The sequence below is a fragment of the Phaeoacremonium minimum genome, assembly GCF_000392275.1.
Source record: "Phaeoacremonium minimum UCRPA7 unplaced genomic scaffold PA7_03_scaffold_527, whole genome shotgun sequence".
Taxonomy (NCBI): Eukaryota; Fungi; Ascomycota; class Sordariomycetes; order Togniniales; family Togniniaceae; genus Phaeoacremonium; species Phaeoacremonium minimum.
Window position 1 is genome coordinate 14,230 of NW_006921429.1, and position 23,247 is coordinate 37,476.

Here is a 23,247-nt window from a genome sequence, read left to right on the forward strand (position 1 = left end):
GCCGAGCCGAGGCTCGTCCAGGGCCGGAGCTCCCGTCGCCGAGGCGCCGCCCGTCCTTCCGTAGACCGAGGACGCAGAGGGCTCGGGGACTGGGTCTCGGAACGGGTCCTCGCTCTCTTCTGCCGGTCGAGGCGTGCCCGTTGCAGATCTCGACCCGCCTGCTTGGGCTGGCGCTGCCAGATTGGCACCCTTGCCTTTGCCGTTGCTCCGCGTCGGTAGAGGCGGAGCTTCTTCTCCATAGGATGACACTTGCGGCACAGGCGGTCGGGTAAGGCCATTGATCTCTGGTGGGTTCGGGCTCGGGTTGTTTGACCGCTCGCCCAGGCCGAGATGTTTCCGCGCGTTCAGGACGGCGCGCTGGTGCTGGTTGAGCGCCTGCTGCAGCTGCTCGTTTGTGTCGATCAGGCTCTCCATTGTCTCGTTGTCCGGCGCCGGGTTCTCGGACGTCATGTAGCCTTGTATACTGCGTGAAGCGCTTGTACACCTGTCGGAGAACTCCTTGATCAAGTCGTTTGACAGGATCTCTGCCGGTGGCGTGCAGGCCACGACCTGGTGTAACAGCTTCGCTGACGTCCTCGCTTCTTCGAGCCGGTTGGCTAGCTCGATGGGGTCGGGCAGCCTCTTGCCGTTGTGACTCCTGGCAAAGTAATTCTGTGAATGTGGGTCGAATGGCGGTGCGTTCAGCGTTCGTGATTGGGGAGGCGCAGACGGTCGGTTCTGTCACCTATTAGTATCCTACATCTTAGATAGTCCTGGCTGTCACTCACGCCGCCGTAAGCCTTGTACGCCTTCTCCTTCTCCTTCTTCCACATCTCATTGATGAGGGCAAGGCCCTCGTCGTAGGCCTTGGTGGCCGCGAACGAGTCCAGCGTCTCCATGAGCATCTGCCGCACACTGAGGTCGCGGCCCGTTTTCAGCAGCTCCTTGGCCGTGTCGACAAACTTCTGGTCAATGTTGCGCGTAAACGTCTGCCCCGGGTTGTCCGCCAGGATCCGCATCAGCATGATGGCATTGTACTGGTACGACGGCTTGGTCCAGTACTCCTTCTTGAGGAACTTTCGGATGATGCGCGCGCACTCGGCGGCGGCGGCTGGTGACGACTCGGCGGCATCGACGATCGCGGGGAGAAAGGTGACTTCGTCGCCCTGGTAGGTGAGAAGAGCTGTGAGCAGTGTGTCTTGGTGATGGGGGTGGAGGCAGTGATGCCCGGGTAGGTCGGCAGCAGGAATGTCTGCATGTTTAGCTTGAACTTACAGTATTGTTGGGTCCACCCGACTCGCAAAATGCTCTCTATCGCAGATGTTAATCTCCATGTCTTGGATATTCCACGTGCGGTGGGATCGGAGACATCACTCACCACAGACCGCGCCGCGATAGCCTCAGGGGTTTCGCCTTGTGGATCTTGCTCTGCACCCTCCTGGCCTGTGGGCGCAAGTGACATCAGTCTCTGGGGGGTCAAACCAACTGCCGTGACAGCTATCTGCCATTCCGAGGCCATCTCAACTTACCATTTGTTGGTCTCCGCTTGATGCTGCCGAGCATCTTGCCCATTCCGAGCCCCTTCATTGCCTTCCTCTTGGGCGGCGTGGAGATCGGTCTCGATGCGCTTAAACGTGGGGCGGGAATGTCTCAGTGCAACAAAAACAAAAGGCGAGGACAAAGCTTGACGAAAACACTTCTCGAGAACGGCGGCGATGGGGGTATCAAAGGAGATGATCAGACGAGCAATATGCGAAAGGAACAGGGCTCTGGAAATGCAACAAAGTATCGTTTTGCTTTTTTGCAGAGGCGAGATATCCGTGGGGAGGTGTTTGGCTTTGTCTTCAAACAAAACAGAATCCCACTCTTCTCTTCCCCGTCTGCCTGCCACGGAGTTAGACGTCTGGGGCTAAGATTAGGTAGATAGGAGCTCCAAGGTACAGTAGGAGGTAGGGCCCTCGTTCGCCAATTGATCAGCAGGGTCGTCCTCTGAGTCGGCGGTCGGCGCGTCCTGTGGCGGTTTGGGGTCCGTTGACGTTGTTAGGCTCCACAGTGGCAGACGGCCCAGGCGAGCTAACAAGCTGGGGACGGTACGGTAGACCCGGAGTGCGACCGTTGGGGAGTCTCGAACGCTGAGTGGTTCTAGAACTGGAGCCGAGATGAGCTCTTTTTCTTCACTTGGTATTGATGCAAGTGAATCGCCGAACTAATATTGATCCGATTATCAATTCCCGATATCGATCATCCGAAAAGAGAAATGCCTATGAACGAGGCGGTAAGGCTTGTTTGACGCGCGCGTTGCATCGGCAGATATGCAGCACATTTAAGGATATCTCAGACACATTTGATGGCGGTGGAGTATCGCTGTGTCCGCCTCTGAAGTCAGTGCCAAGCGCAGGCCGGTTGCACAGCCGCACGACTACACGTAACCACACCGTCTGCGACCACGCAGCGGCAGAGTCGCGAGACCTGTCAAAGTGGACTCCCCGGACCCAGACATCGCCAATTGCCGAGTCACGGGATGGCCAGTTGTCGGCTCTAGCGCGCCAGACACTTACGCATCTCACGGTTGTCGTCCCATAGGAAGACAGCATGGCCGCCGGACACTGACTAAGGAGCAGAGAAAGGGTGGTGATGATCACGCCGGGCAGACTTCATCGAGCAATCTAGGAGGCCTCATATGAGATGCGAGATGTCTACGGACACTAGCCCTCTCTCCTATAGATTCATATGATCAAGAACATCAACAGTAGTTTCTTTCTAAAGAGGAATCAGATAAAGTTGAGATACTTACAAGACTTCTACATGTTGAGTAGGGCGGGAACACCCGCCTGTCTTGCCTTACGCCAGATAAGTCTTACAACTAACTCTTGAATGTTGTCACTGAAGGCGGGGGATGGATTACGGCCCAACCCTCGGTGCTACTTGATGACGATGAAATTTCTGCTTTTCTCCGGAGTTCAAGCAAATGCATGGCGTATAGACACAGGCCTCGTCAGTGATCTGAAAAGGTTGACCTTGGTCCAAAGTATTACGATAGCATTAGATCCTATCAGGCCTATTCTTCGTCCTCGACATCGTCGTCATCTTGAACTAGACGTTCGACAATGAGGTTTCCAGACCGTCCAATCTTCTCCCCCAGCGTGTCAGACTTGCTCGGCTCGTAAACTTCTCGAGGCATCACCGACGCGATGCGGAACTTGTACTCGTGCTCATACTTCTCGGGCGGTGTGACCTCCGTGCTTCCTTCTACACCCTCTAGATATTCGTAGCACTCAACAAACGCATAGAGATCCTCGACAGTCGCCGCACTCGCGAACCTCCGAACAACTCGGTCTTGGTCGGGCATCTTCAGAGCAAGGCGAACAACCTCCTTCACGCTCGTCGTCGGCTCAGGGGCAATCGTCGTTGCCCTCCACTTCCGCCACTGCTCTCGCTTCTGCTCCAAGAGAGCCGCCGCCTCAGCATCCTCGAGCGCCTTCTTCTCTGCCGCCGCCGCGGCCGCCTCGGCTTCGCGCTTCTGTCTCGCCCGTTCGCGGTCGCGCGCAAGTGACCGCTCATATGCGGTGTCTTGCTCAGAGCGCAGGTTCCGTGCCACCTCGTTCGCTGTCCTCTCCGCACGGACGCCATCTAGATCAGGGGCGTACTTGTTGATTGCTGTCTGAATACCGGCCAGGTAGGTCGATGCTGTCATGGGCCCGGCCAGTCGCTTGATGATCCCCATTCGAGTGCTTCCCTCTTTGGGCGTGAGGCAAACGAGGGCGGAGAAGGGGAACTTGGTACAATTGTACTCCAGTGACACCTGGTAGGCCTCGGAGTCTAGAATATTCCCTCCCCATATTACGATGTTGTTGGCAGGGTCATTGATGTAGCTCACGACGTCAGGCGACAGAAGTGTGTCCTTCACAAATGACTCAGTGTCATCGTGCTCAGGAGACATCAGGACGAGCAGAAGGAACTTGAGGTCCTTCTTGACGAGATCCTGAGCTTGCGCAAAGCCGCCCTCGAACCATGGTAGGCTATCGCTGCCATACTCCTCCTCGAACTCGCGCTTGAACCGAGCAGCAGAGTCTCTCGGCAACAGCATCTTTCGGCCGTTCGTGTTGCGCAGTCCTCTTGTTATTGAGTTGGTCACAGCCCGTGGCCGGAAGGGTCTTGGGAGGAAGGAGAAGATGAAGTATATGGACCGGAAGACGGTTGAGACGAGTCTGTATCCCAAGTTGTAGCCCATATTGAAAGGCGCAAATATGATGGCCAGAAGAAAAGGGGGCCGATAGGTGGCAGAAGGCTGTGGTACGATGCGCGGAGCAGGTTCTGTTCGCTGTCTCTGAGGGGACCTCACTGGGGCAGCACCCAGGAAGCTATCTTGTAAGGTATCATGTCTGGCAGCCATCCGCGGGATGTCGTTTTGCGCCGCCATAGCTTCAGCAACCGGATCGGGGCCCTCCCCATCAAAGAATTTCGCGATAGCAATCTAGGATGAAGTTGTTAGTGACTGACTGCCTGCCGTGTGATGCCAAAAATAAGCGACTAGAGAACCTACCTGGACATTCCATTGTGACCTCTGGAGGAGCGGGATCGCATCTTTAATCTCCTGGTTTGTGACCTGCGTATACTGCTGAAGGGCTTCCTGCTGGCTGGCAGACAGCTGTGCCAGGTCGAAGTCTCCGTCGCTCGCCATTCTAGCCCCCGCTTGAGTTCGTCTTATTTCCTTGAGCTGCTTGTTGTTCGCCTGGCCATGAAGAAGGTGCAGTCAGTAGGTGGGTTCGGCAAGCTGTCTAGCTGGTAGCTGCGTCGGGTTCTTTGCGTGTCAAAGGTGCGACAAGGCTCGCAGTGTGCACTGGCTAAGTAATAAAGGGCAGTTGTATTCAAATCAACGACCAAAAGATTCGAAGGCAAGGACCAGGACAAGCTCGTGAGTACTCGAGGTGTGCGGTTGCTGAGTTTCGAATGTCTGACAGCAGCTGCGGTGGGCAGGTGTCATAGGTGCTTTAGGTAAGCGGTAGCTTTGGTAGGCAGATGAGGTCACTGCCTGCCTGCCTATGGGCAGTGCGCAGGGCAGGATCGGCCCCCTACAACAGAAGCTATTCTTTCTCAACGCCTCAGTATCTTGGTGAGGCTGAAGAATTGGCAGGCAGTGTGCGATGAGGTTAATTAGAGTCGATATTGTAATGGGTATGTGTATGAATAGGGTGTGTGTCTGGGAGAGACTTTGCCATGTCGCACTACGTGGTCCTTTCGGGACTCAATCCGTAGCTTTGGCGTTACCACGTAACGCACCCTCCCGTCTACCGTATAGACTACGGCATACCCAGTTACTACCTGGGTAGGTATGCAGCCTGACAGACAAGAGGCGCCCGGCATAGGCAAGTACCCAGGTAGGTCGTTTGCGGAAAGGTGCTGGATTTACAGTGCACGCTAGTAGCTTCTGTTAAGCGGTACCTCCGATAAGAAACACCTGGGTGCGATAGTACAGAGATACAAGTAGCATCTTATCAGTTTCTCTAGCGCACCCCCCACCAAAAAGATGCTCCCTCCCCTGCAGCTGGCCGTCCCAGCGCAGTGCCGTGCAGCGCAGCGCAGCCCTGGAGGAGAGACATACAGCGTACTGAGTGAGCAGGTAGAGCCTGCCTCCTCGAGGCTGAGAGTCTGGGTGGGTGCTGGCGTCTAACGTTAATGGAAGCCCCCCCGTACACCTCCCGTCGATCCTGGTCCTCGCATTTGACTCCTTCCCCAACTTCATCCCCCATCCCGCTTTTCTCCCTTCCACGCCTCGGCTGCCCCCCAGGCCTTTCTTCCTCCTCCGACCACGTCAGTTTCCGCGACAGCGTGCAGCATTTGCCCAGTCTCCAAGCAAAGCCGATGGGCAAAGCGACTGCCCTAACGATTGAACCATGGGAAATGTTCACCAGAGCCAAGTAAGCAGCTGATCGGCCCTGACCTGCCCGCGAGACCTCAGCCCCCCACCATGTGCATGTGTTGCCCTTCTCCGGCACATACCTCCCCATCGGCGTGGATCGCGCCTGCTCAACCCGGGCCAGCCCTGATCTCGATTGATTCTTCATGTTCATCATGGTCTGCTTGGGTGCGATCCACGCCGATCTGACTGCTCACCTGTGTGTGCGTGTCTGTCTGTTGACCGGATTCTGACTCGCAATGTTGCTGTAGGCGTCGTGAAACTGGTCAAGGGGGCGCTGCGACCTTCAATTGACCATAGATACCTTTCCCATGATGGCGACCCAACCACGATTTCCCGCGACCGATTTACGGCGTCAAGTCGGGTCGCCGAGACCAAAGGGCAGAGGTATGTGGTGTCCCTGCCTTGCTTCCCGCGCCTCTGTCCCACCTTGCGCTGCTTCGCGGCTCGACGACGCTTGAGATGGCTGACTTGTTCTTTCCGAGCAGAGAATAACAAGGACACGCTCTGTCGCAATGTCCTCATCTATGGTCACTGCCGCTACGAAGACCAGGGCTGCACATTCAACCATGATCAGAACAAAAATAACAGCCAACCAGACTTGTAGGTGTTTCTTCTGTCAGCTTGTCCTATGCCCTCGTCTCTGCACCCAAAGACCCTCGATCGCATACACCCATCTGGATTCTCCGCCTCGATTCAGGATCAGCAGCTGGAACGATCAGGGAGGAATTGTGGACAGCCTACAGATTGGATTCGACTCTCGAGGACGCGCAATTCGACCCTCGATCATATCTCACGAGGTGTAACATAGCGCCGGAATCGATGCAATTGGACATCTCGCTTTTGGGAAAGATGATTGGAGCATGTCTGCAGGGCGATGTCGTGCGTTCTTGAATCAAGTGTCTGGATCTGAAAAAGACTTCGAATCGGAGTTAAGGCTCAACAAGGTGTCTTCAAGCTACCTCAAATCGGCATCTTGGCTTGGTCTGAGCTACACGATGCCTCAACCTCACTCGCGTTCCTTAGAAGCGATAACACCTCCTGGAGACGTGTCCCCTAGACCCTCTCGGTCGCCGCCGCCTCGCACCACTCCTCGTCAACAGGACATCTCTTGGTCGGACTTGACTAACTCTTCTCCCAGTTCCAAAAAGACATTAAACGTGGAGTCACCATCTTTTACCCCTTCAACTTTGCAACAACCTACCAAGAAATCTACCCTTTCGTCCCAGGCGGCGAGCGCTGCCGTTTTCACTCCAAGGGGCGCGGGAGGTGAGTTCATTCTAATGGAAGAGTTGTACCAGTCTCCCTCGCTTACAAGACTTCTCAGCCGCCACCCCAAATATACCGGCAGAACCGGAACAGCCAGCCTTCAATCCTGCCACGATCAGGGAGTTTACTCCCTCTAACTATGATCTGACCAACACAAATGGCGCCTCTTCTGACAGTGGTGTTTCTACTTTCGACCCCTTTGCCATGAGCACGGTTGGCCAGGCATTACCTGCTACACAATTCAACCCATATGCCAATGATCATGCAAGTCTGGCGGGAACTGGAGCCGCCTTTTACCAAGGCCAGGCTGGCTACACCGCACCACTCCAACCAGTGAGTTTGTTTGCGTCTTGGAGGGTTTACTGGCATCTGTACTGATATGGATCTTAGCTGCAATACCACCTTTACGCGCCGATTGGCCCGTACCGAGAAAGCCTCCTCCCATACCAGCGATTAGCTCATGACTTTTTCATGTCTGAGAAACTCCGCGAGGATTTGCAAAAGAAGTCCCATGCAGCTCTTCAGGTGATGCCAAGTAGGTGTCCCGGGTTTCTTGTTTAGAGTTGCATTAACCTCGTCAGATTTCCAATTGCCTCAGCTGGACAATTATCACACCCTCGTGCCCCTGGATACTTCTCAGCGCAAAAACGCAAACATTTTCGGCTTTCCTAGTTGGGTTTATAAGGCGACCTCAACTAAGTCGGGGAACATTTACTGTCTGAGGCGCCTTGAGGGTTACCGTTTAACCAATGAACATGCCATTCGATCCGTAAAAGAATGGAAGCGCATCAACAACGGCAACGTTGTCACTACTATAGACGCATTCACAACTAGAGCATTCGGAGACAGTTCGCTCGTATTCGCTCAGGACTACCATCCGCTTTCCAAGACGCTAGCTGAACAGCATTTTGCCGGTATACAAGGTGGTGGCCGGTTTAGGGCACCAGAGCGTGTTCAAGAAAGTGTTCTTTGGAGTTATATCGTGCAAATATCAAACGCGTTGAAAGCAATCCACCAAGCGAATTTAGCAGCTAGGTGTATCGACATCAGCAAGATTATTTTGACGGACAAGAATCGCATTCGACTCAATGCGTGCTCGATCCTCGATGTCGTCCAATTCGAAGCACGGCGGCCTATCCAGGAACTCCAGCAGGAAGACTTCCAGCAGTTTGGCAAGGTTATTCTCTGCCTTGCTACTAACACCCAACCCATGCATCTGAGCAACAATTTCAATGCTGCTGTAGAGCAGCTGTCCCGGAATTATACTGCAGAGTTGAAAGATACCGTCGCATGGCTTCTTACGGCTGTGCCGGCTGGCGGAAACCCGAAGCTTGTGGACGACTTGATCCGCGGGATTTCGCACCACATGGCCGCATCTTACGATATGATGCTCCATGCCAATGACTCTCTGACTTCAGAACTGTACCGAGAGCTAGAGAATGGGCGTATCGTGAGACTCATGATGAAGTTAGGGTCGATCAACGAGAGGCAGGAATATGATAATGACCCGGCGTGGTCGGAAAACGGCGAAAGATATATGTTGAAACTCTTCAGAGATTATGTGTTCCACCGCGTCGACGAAAACGGCAACCCAGTTGTCGACCTGGGCCACATGTTAAGAGCGTTGAATAAACTGGATGCTGCTAGCAATGAAAGCATCCGCCTTACGAGCCGGGACGGCGAGACAGACTTCATCGTCACGTATAAAGACCTGAGCAAGCAGGTGGCGAGTGCGTTTGGAGATCTTATGAAGCACAACCGGCAGGGCAGAGCGGCGTTTTGAGATATCAGTGAGGCATTAGAGGTTCCCTCATGTCATGTCAGGCGCGGCTCTTGAAGAACGGATATCCAATTGGGTATATGGACGTTTGGTTGGAGTACCAAGGCTGCGTGTGCTGTTAGGCAAACAAATCTTTGTGTGTTACTTTTGCGGCGCAGACTCGTGGGACCTGTACCGGGCTGACGTCGAGTGTCGCAATCTTTCGCGATGAGAGATGCTCTGCACGCGTCTCCGTTCTAGTATAGGACCCTGCAGTGTCATGCCAATGAGAAAGAGAGAGAAATATATGTTAATTCAACTATCATCAATAAATGCTCAAGGCAGAAGGGGTCAGGACTTGGTGGGACTATCAATGGCGTAGTAGTAAAAGTGTCACTCATGAGATCATCGGGATCTACAATAGACAGGATGAAGACGTATTTGGGGTATCAAAAGGCGATCTTATTTCCTAGTCTAACGCAACACGCCTGAGACAAACGATTTCCTTTTTATTGTCCCAACCACACATCTTTTAGCTTAACAAATCTGTATGCTGTATGCAAGCTCTCGTCTGTTGGCTATGAGCCTGAGAGCCTCCTCTGCATTTAATCCTGGCTCTGGTCTTAGCCTGGGAGTTATGTCGTTCAATCGAACGAAGGACGCTTACGTCCCTACTACGACGGAGGTGGCAGCGTCCGTATCGGCTTCATTTATCCGATACAGACATTTCAATCGGTATCTTCCTGAGCGAATGGATTCGCAATCTCTTCGCTTCCGTCCACGGGGCTGACGAGGACCAGGAGGGTGCCGCGGGCCACCACGAGGCCGAGGTCTCGAGTCGTCTCGTTTCCTTCGTCATCTACACACCGCACCGTCAGTCAGCCATGGGAGCCTCTCATTCAGGCAAAAAGGGGGACGGTCGTCGTACCGCGAAGCGTCTCCTTCACCTCGTCCAGCACCAGGTTCATCAGCGCATCGTAGCCCTTGAGCGTGCCGGTCACTGTCAAGGGGCGTCAGTCAGTCATTCCTATTTCCCGTCCCGAACTCCGTAGATGCCCGAGAGAGGGCCCAATTGGGGGGTTGTCCGGACTGACCTTCCCGCCCGCCGTTGAACTTGACGGTGATCTGCTTGTCCATGTACTTGGCCAGGTCGAGGATGTTCTCCTTCTTGGGACGCTCGCGCTCGCCGCCCGCTGCTCCTGGGCCCCCTCCGCCGCCGCCTCCTCCCCCCTGTGCGCCGCCGCGACCGCCCCCTCTGCCGCCGCGGTAGTTACCTCCTCGCCCGCCTCTGTGGCTGCCTCGGTCTGCCATCGTGCATGTAATGTGGTGGGTTTTTGAGGCGTTGAGGGTGGTGGTGGGGTGCTTGCGTTTGGAGGACAGGGTGGGGGTTAGGTAAGGCAAGGTAGCTAAGGGAGGTAGGGGCCCGGGGTGGAAAATTGAGGATCGCCTCGGCGCTCAAGTGCCGTGGTTCCGGGTATGTCTTAGCTTTGAGAAGCGGTCCATCACAGCGACTTCAGTGTGTCCTTTCTCAGTCGTAAAGACATGCATCAAAGGAAATACGACCATCTTCTTGGAACTGCCGCAGAGTAAATTGAGTATGTGTCATTATGTAGTTCCCGAATGTCACATGGGAAACTTTACAGGTCGTCCTCAAAGTGTTGCAGTTGCAGGTGCAAAAGTGGAGAGGAAATTGCCGACTTCAACAATCTGTAGCCTTCGGATTGACAGACCAACCAGGAACCCAGGATGTACAGATGGCAATATAGACAGGGCATGAACGGTTCTACAACCTGGAAACAGTACGCCAGATAGCCCAATATGCATAAACCTCTGCCGGGGTAATATTTGTTAATTATAAATAGCAAGATGGGCCTCGTTGCCGGTAAACCTGGACAGCCCGGCGCGTAGCAGAACTATCACCTTTACAAACACTTCAGCTTCAAATCCATTTCCCTCATTCTGTGTGCATATTTTAATCAACACAAATGGCGCCCCAAAGCACGCAAGAATTCGACACAGACAGTCTCGAGGCGAAGTTCCAGCGTATCTCACTCGCTAGTCTTGGGGAGGGCCCGCATCGCGATACCTTAGACCGGGCTATCAGAAACGTGCTATCAACTGACATCAGCGAGATTACTTTAGCGCAGATTGTTGACGGGCTCCCGCTATCCGAGGTAGAGAGAGACACCTACACTGGTCACGGTTACCTCTCTTGGGATCACCCTTTGAATCAGAAGCACAAACAACTCTGCCCCGGTGTACTAGAGAAAACGCGTCAGCTCTACTGTGACTTCGATGTTGATTCGCTTCGGATCAGCTCCAAAGTAAGCAGTCTCTAGTTGCTGCTCTCTCCGCGGCCACTGACGTCTATTGATTTTAGCTTCTTCATGAATACAGGATCTCCGCCCCAGGTTCGAGGACATTCCATATGAGACTGATAGAGCTAGTTGATGTAGCGATTCACCAGATTGCGGTTCAACTCTATGAGTTGGGCACCAGCTTACACAAAGATGACAGCATTGTTAGCTGGGAGCCACCCAGAGACCATCCCATATTCTGGATCTACAACCCCGATGGAGCGCCACCCACACTGTTCCAACACAGACAGTATCGCTACTACGACCAATATCCTGACGGGATTGCAGATGGTGTCGGGTACTGGGCCGAATCACGCATTTTTGGAGGTGTTGTCTTGTTTGACCGGCGAGAGCCTGGTTCCGCCGAGGACGTTGATGTACGTGACGCTACTTCACCGAGCACGTGAAGAAAGGAGAAGATTTACTTTGCTAACTGGTTCATCAGCCTGAAGGCGTATACTTACATCCGGAGCGTAGTAGGATGACCTACCGCATCTACCGGCTCCTAGATGGCCAGAAGCTAGAGCTCTTGCAATTTCTACTCTCTGAAGCTCCGCCCCCGGGGAGTTCGCCCTTACCCATCCTGGGGGATCAAAACAATCGCCGGCGGGTTGACCCGGAGGAGCCAGTCGAGATTACGGGCATTTACCGGGATTTGTGGGAGCGGAAGCCGTTGGGGAAAGACCAGCTGGATCGGCGGCTTAAAGACGTGATAGACAGGATAGATTTTCCGACCGATGAAGATTTAGAGCAGGCACAACAACGTGCTGCAATTAGAAGGGAAAGGATCAGGAGGGAAAGATTAGGACTTGAACAGTTTGAAGAATGAAACTTTTGTCACCAGAAAGCACGTGCTCAAGATTCTCGCCCGTCGTAGACAACTTACCTTGGAGACATCACGCCCTTCAGTCGTCCCTGTCCTTGATCACCGTCCAGCCCTTGACCATCATCTTCTAGGCCTCTTTCATCATGACTGGGTAGTATCGCGCTGAACCGATCAACGTGTTCACGGCTATGTCAGTTAGCCTACTGTCGGGATTTCAAAGCTTGGGAATGTCACTGTAAAAGAGGCTATTGATAGGGCTATCGGCTACAGGCGAAAGCCTTCCTAACTTAGCAAGCCAGCTTGTCTTATTGGTTTAGACAGTATTATCATACCTGTTGTCATTACCATTGCCGTCGCCGTTATCTTGGCCAAGGCCCAGCCACTATGACCATTTTCGTACTTTCTTGTCGGGGAGGACGGGTATGATCCACCTTTCCTATTGCTTCTTTGACATTTGCCCTGTTTTCCTTCTTCCTTCCCTGCTTCCTCCCATCTGTCCAGCTCCATAGCTGCCTGCGGAGCTCCTTGTTAAGGGTCAAACTGATCGAGTTTATAGAGAAGGCTTCACTGGAAAAGAGAAAAGAGACTTGACATTGGCAAGGCCCTAGAGCAATAAAATATGATTTGGATACCCTCCCGGTGACCTATGGCGTGTGTGTGTACCCAAATGTGCATCCGAAAGGAACGGCGGGGAAAGAGGGAGGATGGAGGACGACATGTAGTAGGCTCATATTGTCTCCTTGGGCATGCTCATACTCTATTTGAAGATTGTTGACGTACATACCTTCCACAGAATAAAAAACAATTACAGCGCGCTCTCGGCGGTAGTACCAGAGCTGCCGCCGTTACCGTTGACGATGATCCAAGTGATGACACAGGCAAAAACAAAGGCCATGAGGCAGAACAGCAGGAATAGCTGCACGTCCTCGATTGATCCGAAGACACGAACACCACAGAAGAAGCATCCGGGATAGTTGTTGCCAACGGCAGCAGGGCGGCGGTTTGTGCTCATGGCGGGAACGGGAGACTCCATCGGGATGCCGTCGCTGGAGTTGATGTTGACGTTGCCCATCTGAACTGCGTCCCGGTAGCTGGGAGGGGAAGGAAGCAAATTCTGAGCAGCTTTGTCGGGGGAGGCTGCGCGACGCGTTAGTAAATAGTCGTTTTCAGTGAAACGGACCTGATCAAAATCTGATCCGTCCTTCTCTCTAGTTGATGGGTGTCCATACCTTTAAGCGAGCAGCGTTCAGCGAGCGCTCGAGTAGAAATGCCTCTAGCGCTGTGATGCTGGTCGTAGCGCAGAAGTTGAGAGGAGGGTGTATCCGTGTCGCGGAAGCTGGTGGGGGAGGAGGAGGGAAGAGATGAGGATGTCGCCGGGGCGCCGACCTCCTCCTCCGTGATGGCAGGTTTGTTGGTCATGGCGGATCTATCTCATGCTTGTGTGCAGATGGTATCCGGGTCGAGATAGTCGTGGTCGCGAATCCGGGCCCAGGAGTTTTTGTTTTGTCTTTGTTGGAAGCTCCGGCAGCGCGACAACTTGAGGGCCCGTTTGGCCTGAGGTTTGCACTCACCAATGTGGCTACCATACCTTAGCTCACATGATTGCCTCCCATTGTGGCCCTACAGTTCAGAATTCTCTGTCAATAATGAGAAGACTGCACCATGGAATATATTTCCAGCTTCACAGAATATCGTCGGTTGTCGTAGAGTTGATCATGCCAACCAAGCCTTACGTAGAACAGGGAGAACCTTGATATAAAAGGTAAGGTACACGTCTCTCCTTATCCACCACACAACGAATGTTCAGCCATGCTCTGAGTTTGAGCGCGCTCTTATCCATCAACCCTATAATTATCAGATCAAGACCCGATGACAGCGACGGTTGAACATAACCGATACATAATTGAAAGACAGTCGGGCTCTACGCGCCAGACTTCCAGTGAGAGCTTCCCATTTATTTCCCATTCAAGCAACTTGTCTTCGTATCTGAGATATTTGCGGCGTATGGAATCCGGTAGTTGCCTTTAGTACTACACTCGGTTTTGTGCGCACGTTGACGATCAGGTTTCAAGTCACAATTTACATGAACCTCCCGATCTCGGTGCTGAAGCTTTATCTGCTAGACTTAAAAAGATCTTCCCATGTTCCTTCGTTGATAAGCCTGTCCTTTCCAATCGTATCCCTAGAGAGGTAATTGATATTCATCACACCTACTCACGAATGTATGAATACCCCATCCACTGTAAGCCCCTGAGAAATCCCCTCTTATCGTCTCTAGTAACGGAGAATCTTGTTCGCGTTTGGCTCCATACTTCATTGTCGTGTCGGCTGCCATCGATCGATTGCTATGTTCACAGCAGGCTGAAGTTATACCCTTCGAGGACTTCGTAAGCACCAGAAACATGGTGGTAGTGTTGTTAGTAGGAGGTAGGGGGCGACATGGGGAAGAGTCGCTCAGATAATTCAGGCGACTCGTGTGGTATTTTCATTCTGTCGGTGTTATGTCGGTGCCTGGGTTTCCCTTCGAGTAGGGCTTGCCCGGGTCGGTGCTTACAAGCTATCAGGTCATTAGGTCGTTCGTTATCTGAGGCCAAGTAGGAGGATTTGCCGCACAGAATCAGATCGACGAGCAGTTCAACCATCTTGCTGCTGGCACTGCTGATTGTGGTGATATTTAAGTATCGATTCAAACCGATAATTCGGTGCTTCAACTGAAACTGCGGAAGGGCATACCTGATCCTCCTCTTGTCCGTGATGTCGTATATCTTGTTGCCGGCGTTGTTGGTTGTCCTCTGCCTCATGCCAGCTGCTGTAGCTGACGGTGTGAGTTGATGTCGAACTAGAACCAGGATGATGAGACATGATGCTTGATTGGTCCAATTTGTTATTTCTGCGTCGTTTATTTCTTGTAATGTCAGTTTATATTTGAAGAGGATGTAAGGAGAGCGATATATGGTATACTGTGCATCATTTCTGTTAGAGTCTCTCCACAGCTGTCAGAGATCTCACGACTTACTACTGGAGAAGTTTGTTCCTGTCAGAAAAGCCTATATAAGTAAACATCAGAAAGAGGATTATTGATGAGAATGTTTTACTATAAATACTATAGATCTTAAAATTTTTTAAACTACTTTAGTTACTAGATTGGATTAAGCCTAGATTACTCTATTTACACGTAGGTGACCCCAGTTGTAAGGCAAAGCTCAGTAGGTAGGGAGAATTAGGTGAATTCTGCGATGAGGAAGAAAAGGAGAAGTGGAAGCTATCTCCAAGGCTACTGCTGAGGTAAGTAGGTGCCAACTGTTCTGCCAGCTGGTGCCTAGTGGCGCCAGGTGGCCTCACATGATCTCCACCAGACGCCTAAAGCTCCGACCCAGGCAGGCTGTAACAGCTAACTAATTTATCATTAAATATATAAGGCTAAGACTATTGTCTTTTCTAAAAATAAAAAGTATACTTATTAGGATAAAGATAGTATTAGGATAAAGATAGTATTAGGAACACCTTTCTAGTTCTTACTGTTACTGTTAGTGTTGTTAGTGTTGCTGCACCGCACCTGCTACTGCCACGGCTACTGTTACAACTCAGCTTTTCCCGCCGAGTTCTCATTGGCACGAAATAATTACCTACCGTTGCTGTCCCGGGTCGCACCTGCAGGCTTTTCGTCTTGGGACCCATCGTGCTCCGTTGACTTACTCATCCGCTGCAACCCGGCAGCACGGAAGAGCACTCTACTGGACGGAGGCACCGCACAGCAAGGAAACGGCACACACAGGGCGAGTCGAAAGACGGTGACACACTTGTCCGTGTTGCCTCACACACCACACCACACCACACCACACGGGCACCAATACCAGCACCCAGCAGCCAGGCCTGTACTAATCCGCCATTTCCCTTTCTCCTTTCCAGCCCCCAGCGGACCCCATCTTCTACTACGTACTTGCGGCCACTCTCGCCCTCAAATCCCGGGCGAGTCGCCGGCGGCGCTCGTCGAGCGAAGGGTTCGATTCATTCTATCCACGCCAGTCCAGTCAGCCCAGTCAGGCAAACAGTCGGAAGGGGACACGTCCAAGCAGATCTTAGGTACCTCGAGCAGGCACGGCTGCGTCAGTGATGCTCGCGGTGACCACGGCCAAACTGCGAAGAAAGAGGCAGGCTTGTATCTGCTGGAGTGCAGGTGGACTCGAGAGGGACTGGACGAACGAGATGGTCTCCTCCCAATTAGACTAGACAGACACTTCGCCCTCACTCAGTCACCTCAGTCTCTCAATCGCTCGCGCTCTCACTCCCTCCCCTACTGCCTGCCGTCTTCTCTCTTACTTCTCCTCTCCGGCCCTCCTCCCTCGCCTCCGTCCGCCGGGGGGGCCTTACAGACAAACCAAAGCCCGCCTTGCCTGCCAACCTACCTACCTACCTTTCTCCCCATTCCTTTCTCTCCCTCTCGCCGTTTCTCACCCACCTTTGAGAAGCATCGACAAATCTTCCGTCGCTCCGTTATCCCGGCCATTCATCTCGATCTCGATCTCTGAACTTGGTCCTGGATCTGCTCTGGTCTGCCCTACGTGCCCTGCACAGAGCTGCGTCTGCCCCGCCAATTCCAGAAGCCACCCACACCTACCAAACATCTAAGCCCCCTGGCAGGCAGGCGCCTGCCGTGCTTCCATGCGGGACAGGACGGGTACCGAATCTCGCGAGACGATTGGGCAATTGACAGGTCTCAAAACTTTTTATTTTCTAATCGTGTTCTGGACTGTTTCGATCTGTCTGGCTTGAGGACGACTCGGATCTTTTTGCTGTTCTTCGGGCGCTTTTTCGGCGGAGGAAAGCTGTAGACTCACGGAGCTGCCGCCCGCCAACCTGGAGTGAGTGAGGCAGCCAGTGTAACCATTGGCGGTGCTTGGGTGCTCGATTTATCCATCAGTCTTGCCTCGCCGGCAGCAATGGCACATATGCCTGAACCAGAGCCACATAAACGAAAGCGCGACTCCGACGACAGCGGTGGCCAGTCAAGTGTCCCAGACCGCATCCCGCAGCCTCCCCCGCCTCAATCAGGTAAGTTGACATGCGTCTCTTATCTCTTTTCAGATTCTTCGAGAGTGTTGGTTGTATACTGTATACTTGCTACTGTGCTGTACCTGCAAGCATCCGTCCCCAATCAAAAGCCGCGCGCCCGTGTGGTGATCGCCTCATAAGCGGCCCGATCCGCCCGGCGCCTTCTTTACTGCATTGTATTTCTGTACTTCTACGCCCCGATGCAACGTCGATCTCTTGTAGATGCTGGCGTCTCTCACAATCATATAATGCTATTGTCTGTGTTGCGCTCAATCTGTGTTCCCTGTTTGGTTGACATCGTGTTTTGTGCTACAACTCACTTTGATCGATCCGTGGACTAACATCTGGAAGGCACTGGCACACCCATCAATTATCTCTCGAAAGCCAACCCAGCCAGGCTGAAGCTTATTCAGGGCGATCCAGAGGTCTTTTCAGATGTCTTGACTCTGATCAGTGACTATGAAGGTAACTGAGAAATACACTCTCTCAATAGCCACCGTAATCCGCGAAAGTAGTTCTCGACTAACACATCAGTATAAGGAGTCCTCAGCAGACATGAAAGCCTGGCTGCTAACCTCGGTGCCAAGCTCACAGGGCCGCGACTGGTCAAGGCTATGGAAGGCGTCTTTGAAGGCCCCATTGTGACTTCGCCTCGAGACCCGTTCACCCCATGCCCTGTCGCTTGGCTCGATATCGTCCAATTTGCCAAGGCCAGTCCTAGTGACTTCACTCTGACATCAACATCGGACCGTGGGAGAGTTTGCCAATTTGACCTGAAGGGAGTAGGGGTGGAGATTACTGAAGATGACTGGCGTCTCATCATGTCTGGCGCATTGGACCGATTCCGTCTTGCGCCCCCTCATCCTTTAGAGGAAGACGAAAACGCTGAGCTTGCCACCTTGGAAATCCTAGAACAGCGGCTACAGGTGCTCATAAAGAAGGCGGATGAGGTGGCACGCAAAGCGAGACAGTTGAACTATCACCTAAGCGGACGAAAGGCGGCAATCAACTCTCGTCGCTCAACTCCTCAGTCCCAAGGCCCTGGGTTTCAGGCCGTCAACCAGCCACAGCAGCAACGAGGCCCAGGACCAACTCCCGGGTATGACCTTCGTGCCGACCTCCTCCAGCAATTTCTTGCCCATTCGTCCCATCCAGGGTCTTCTCGTGTTGCAGGCAGTGCTTCGATACCTACTACGCCAGTTATCCAACAAGCGCCCGGCACGACACGGCCACCATCACAGCAAGTACTCATGCAAAGCAGTCGGCCATCTCCGTCTGCCTATCCAGAGTCCTCACAGCGTAGTGAGCCCTCGGCTGAGGATCCTACGGCAGCCCATCGACCCCTGATCACAGCGAGAATCGAGAAGCTTTCGCGAGGGGAAACGATACATCCCCCATGTGACCGATGCCGTAGGTTAAGGGTGGCTTGTATAAAACACCTGACAGCGTGTCAAGGATGCACGAAAAAGCACGCCAAATGCGGCTGGAGATCTGTGACTGATGAGGAGATAGCTTGGCTGAAAGGTGAAATGGGACCCCTGAGCGAAGGAGAAGGAGGTGGTGATGGTGATGGTGGCAGTGCCAGAGGGTACACGCCTGACACAGGTCAAAGTGATCCGCGAGGACTAGGTGATTATGGCAGCAGCAGCAGGACGCCGGAGACGCGCCACGAAGGGAGGTTTCCCGCGCTGAGAGACCCGGCTGCTTCAGCAAGGAGAGATTTGGAGATGCTAAGCAGGGCTGGCGCAGGACCCGGCGGGGAGCCGGAAGCAATGGAATTGGACTATGATACCCGAGGACAACAGCGAGGCAAGGAGGTGGAGGGGAGCAGCAGCAGCCGAGGTGGCGCGCGAGGAGGCCATCCTTTCCCGAGAGAAGCTCTACGTCTGAGTCGCGTGGCGTCGGCGGCTACGGCTGCTGCAGAGGCGAGGGGTCCTCGCGTGGCTGTTTCGCGGGGGAGCAGTGCCGGACAAGAGTGATCATGGCTGACGGGTGAAGGAGGAAGGCAGTTGCACAATACTGTATTTGTATGTATGGTTCGGGATGCTACGTAACTGCAACCATCTTCCATTGTACACAAGTCTAGGAGAGATGGAGTACATAGGTGTAAATCGACATCGATGAACACAACACTAAAGTACCTTTTAAGCGATTGTTGGGAAGAGCAATGCTATCAAGTCATCCAGTGAGGTGAAGAGTCGAAGTCCTTCACCTGATTTCAGGAATCGATTGCTGGGCCAAACGGCATCGTTGTGTTTCGCGTTCATGATGATAGCAGCCATCAAAATGCTTACCTGAAAACTTCCTCCGTATTGGTGATCTTCGATGAGTGACGTGGTGGAGCAAACACATCATCTACATAATCGTCCTAGCCGGTTATCTGAGCCACCCTACCCATTGTCTTGGTGTTTGCGTCGAGGAAGAACACACATTCGAAGTTGCGCCATGCTTTTCAGACTGGGAAGGTGCCACTTAAGAACCATCATTTTCCAGTCCTGGCCGACGGTGGGCAGGCACTTCGCTTACATAGATGTCGCTTACATAGATGTCACTACTTCCTGTCGCTTCAAGCAAACCGTTGTGCCTTCCTTCTACGCATTGTTTACTGATTCAACTAGCAACGCATTCTTCCAGCCCCAAATCCCCCGTTCCTTTGTGTTCTCTTCTCTTCAACTTATCAACATCCATCGTGTCATATCTTTCCTCCACTTTTTGGGTAGTTGACACTTCAATTTACGGAATCATTCAATACAAAGCCGCATCATCAGAACCAATACAGAGCTATCCTATCCAGCATGGCCTCCGCTGAAATCACCGAGGTGCAGGAGCAGCTCAGCGACGCGGTCACCCACCTCGTCAGAGTGATCGATCACGACGAGATGTGGGGGATCAACCTCCGTGGTAAAGACTGCCACAATATCCCCTACCGCATCGTCATGGAGAAGTTCCTACGTGCCAATAAGCACGACCTTGCCAGCACCGCGGCACACTTCGAGAAGGTCCTACGCTGGCGTAAGCAGGTCGATCCCCGTAGGGCGCTGTTGGCTGTCTACAAGCCCGAGCAGTTCAGAGGCAGGGGCAACATCTCCAATCATATCCGCGCTGCTAAGCCGGATTTGTTCATCACTTGGAACAGATATGGTTATGGTGGTCCGCCGACTGATACGTTCCGCGATGTCATGGCGTGAGTTGTTCCTCCTTACTGTCCTGGTCTTGTCCCACGTATTTCTATACTGTAATGACTCTGCCTGTCCGCCCCGGAGAATTTGCTAAAACAAGGTCCAGGTTCCTCCAATACCGTGTGGCTCTGATGGAGGCCGGAATTGAGATGATGGGAATTGCTCATGCTGTCAACATGATCCCTCCGAATGGACCTGACCCGTACCGTATGATCCAGGTCTACGACTGCAAGGACGTGAGCTTCTAGGACTCGAACATGTCCAACATCATACAGCAGCAATGCGAAATCTTCTCGCAAAACTATCCCGAGCTGATGGACCGCACTATTCTTGTCAACACTCCAGTCATGTTCTCACTCATCTACCCTCAGATCAAGAAACACTTCAAAAAATCGGGGACAGGTGCCAAATTCACCACTGTTTCAGCTCCAGACAAATTGGGTGAGCTGTTGGCCAGTGAGTGTGCTGTACCCATTGGATCTGTCCCCGAGGAGTACGGTGGCCACCAGCCTAAGGTGTTTGATTACGAACCGTTGAGCTTTGCACCTCAATCGGCCCCAAGATCGAGTGATCCATTACCACGGAAGAAGAAAGGCATCTTGAAGAACTGGAAGTCCAATGTGGCAGCAGGAACCACCCAGGATCACGATGACGGACACGTCCATGATAGCCCGGTGGGAGAGAACGGCAAGAAGAAGCGATTCGGCACTGTCCGGTCCATGTTATCAGTGAAATCCAAAGGCACTAAAGCCGATGACTCCCCCGCGGACGAGAGCAGGATTACACCCTCAGGTGAAGCAACGGAGGTGGCCAGCCAGCCCACCATGACACCTGCATCGGCTGGAAACAACGAGACTACCTTGCCCGAGATCGCTATAAACGCAGACAACAGCTGTGCGGTCGAGTCTACTCCTACCGAAGCTCGTCGCCAGTCACTCATTGATGGTGCTCCTGCGGCCGCATCTTCTGGTGAGATCACTGTGATGGCCGCACCCCAAGCTGCGAGTGGCGAACAGCAAGTTGCAGGCCCACCGGGTAAGGAGATCCCATCCCAAGTCTCAAATGGTCACAAAACATTGAACGGGCTAGCTTAGACTACCTCACGGCGAGGTTCAGGTATAGCTAGGAGTGATTCTGAAATGTTAGCTGGTCGGTGTCGGGGGATCAGACCTCACCATTTGAAGGTTGTCGTTGCACATATACCCCTTTTCCCTTGTTAGCCTTGAGAAAGCTTGAGACTCTCGTTGTTATCAGTTGTTCATGATGAAAGGAGGTGGACGGGTTGACGAATGAATACAATTAGTATCGTGTACCATAGAGACTAGAGAAGTAATACGTCTTTCGAGGACGGATTTACCCTTGCTTCTCCGAGTGGTCAAGGCTTGAATCTCGTGCTGCGCCTGCTTACGCTGCCAACCTGTACAGTACAAGTCACAAATCAGCACTTTGGTGCCCTCGACAGGTGAAAAATGGAGATGCTGAACGAGGGATGCCAGGGGCTGACTAGTAGCGTGGCCGAGCGCTCGCCACTTTGCAGGAAGTAGTCTAGGCCAGCAGGATCGAGATATCGCACCGGACACTCGGAGTGTGATCTACAGTTCGGCGTCGAAACGAGCTTCGCCTAAGCTCATAGAAACAAGGCACGCGCCGACTAAGTTATCAACGAGTGTCTGCTAGCACCCCGCTGATAAAAAGAGCAAGATTAGATTTCAAGATCTCGATACCTAAACGGCGGCTCACAACAACGAATTTCCGACGATCTCGCGAATGATTCAATTTTCTCCAGTTGCCAGGTAAGACCGCTTCATCAAGGGTCTCATTAGGACAGGTTCGGATGTGTAAATTTGCACTTTTGTGGGAGTGAAGAAGATGACGTGTCATCACCGACTTCTCAATTACTGAGAGTGCAGAACGGTGAGCCACATCGTTGATATCAATATTCACATGGTTTCCACTATTTGCCATGACGGTATATCTGAAGTGACGATATTTGGAGATGCCGACTCATCAGACGGAAAGTCCTTATCCCTGAGGGAGAATGGACTCGCTGAGACCCGGTTGGGTATTTGCTTTTGTGGATGGCAAAAGGAGAAGTCTTCCCCCTCGTTTCGCTCTAGACTCCAGACTACAATAGATTGCATTACCTGGTCTACTTACCTTCAAGATTACGGGTGTTCCCTCTCCCTCCCTCCCTCGCTCCCTGCCGTCCGCCTGTCCTTCCAACCATCCATCCATCCACACACATCCACTTACCACTCACACACGGACAACCCAGACCAGACAGACACCTTACCCAAAGTTGTCATGCACCACCAGGAGTCTGGGTCTCCCCTTAACGGCCCCACGGGAAATAACCTCGCCGCAATCCAGGAGCACGCACCGAAATGGGCAAATCACGTCAAAGGACCGCGATAACAGTACGTTTACGCCGACTCATCGTCGACTGCAGTAAAACCTTCTCTCGTGCATGCATGCACCTAGACTGAGTTTAACCTTCTACATGTATAAACGCGAACAATAGCGAAGTACAATAGAGGAATAGCAACACTCAGCACACTTATTGTTTCTTCTAATATGGCTGCACAACCATGCCTGGTTTAAGCAATGTGCTGAATGGCTAGGACACGCGATTGTAGACAATAAAGACAATAGCAAACGCGCTTCTCCCAACCGTAGGCAGGCAGAGTTGCAACACATAAGAGTGAGAATGGGCCGCGGCCAATGTGAATAGGTCGGTCTAGGTCTGGCAATGAATGGCCTGCGCCGTTTGTTTTGCTCTTTTCGAAGAGGTAGTCCCCCCGGCATAAGGGCCGAGTAATAGGCCTCAGTCAGTCTGTCTGTCTGTCAGTCTTACTTATTAGTAGTAACATTGGCTTAGGATTGTGCTTGTATGTATGTATGTATGTATG

The 23,247-nt window shown here is 52.7% G+C and overlaps 4 protein-coding genes across 4 annotated transcripts; 1 reads left to right on the top strand and 3 right to left on the bottom strand.

Moving 5' to 3' along the window:
• Window positions 1-3,037: 3,037 nt before the first annotated feature.
• UCRPA7_7434 (putative ubx domain-containing protein 8 protein) lies at window positions 3,038-4,372 on the bottom strand (the record flags this gene model as incomplete). The annotated part of the gene is made up of 1 exon (XM_007919965.1): window positions 3,038-4,372. One exon carries the CDS (start codon window positions 4,370-4,372, stop codon window positions 3,038-3,040), a length of 1,335 nt encoding a protein of 444 aa, XP_007918156.1.
• A 5,280-nt stretch (window positions 4,373-9,652) lies between these two features.
• UCRPA7_7435 (putative lsm domain-containing protein) lies at window positions 9,653-10,235 on the bottom strand (the record flags this gene model as incomplete). Its single annotated transcript, XM_007919966.1, has 3 exons — window positions 9,653-9,783; window positions 9,853-9,924; window positions 10,019-10,235. 3 exons carry the CDS (start codon window positions 10,233-10,235, stop codon window positions 9,653-9,655), a joined length of 420 nt encoding a protein of 139 aa, XP_007918157.1.
• Window positions 10,236-12,912: 2,677 nt separating this feature from the next.
• Window positions 12,913-13,526, bottom strand: UCRPA7_7436 (hypothetical protein; the record flags this gene model as incomplete). The annotated part of the gene is made up of 2 exons (XM_007919967.1): window positions 12,913-13,244; window positions 13,337-13,526. The coding sequence occupies 2 exons, from the start codon at window positions 13,524-13,526 to the stop codon at window positions 12,913-12,915; spliced, it is 522 nt and encodes a 173-aa protein (XP_007918158.1).
• A 6,428-nt stretch (window positions 13,527-19,954) lies between these two features.
• UCRPA7_7437 (putative phosphatidylinositol transfer protein sfh5 protein) lies at window positions 19,955-21,432 on the top strand (the record flags this gene model as incomplete). Its single annotated transcript, XM_007919968.1, has 3 exons — window positions 19,955-20,343; window positions 20,445-20,574; window positions 20,710-21,432. The coding sequence occupies 3 exons, from the start codon at window positions 19,955-19,957 to the stop codon at window positions 21,430-21,432; spliced, it is 1,242 nt and encodes a 413-aa protein (XP_007918159.1).
• Between the last annotated feature and the right edge of the window lie 1,815 nt (window positions 21,433-23,247).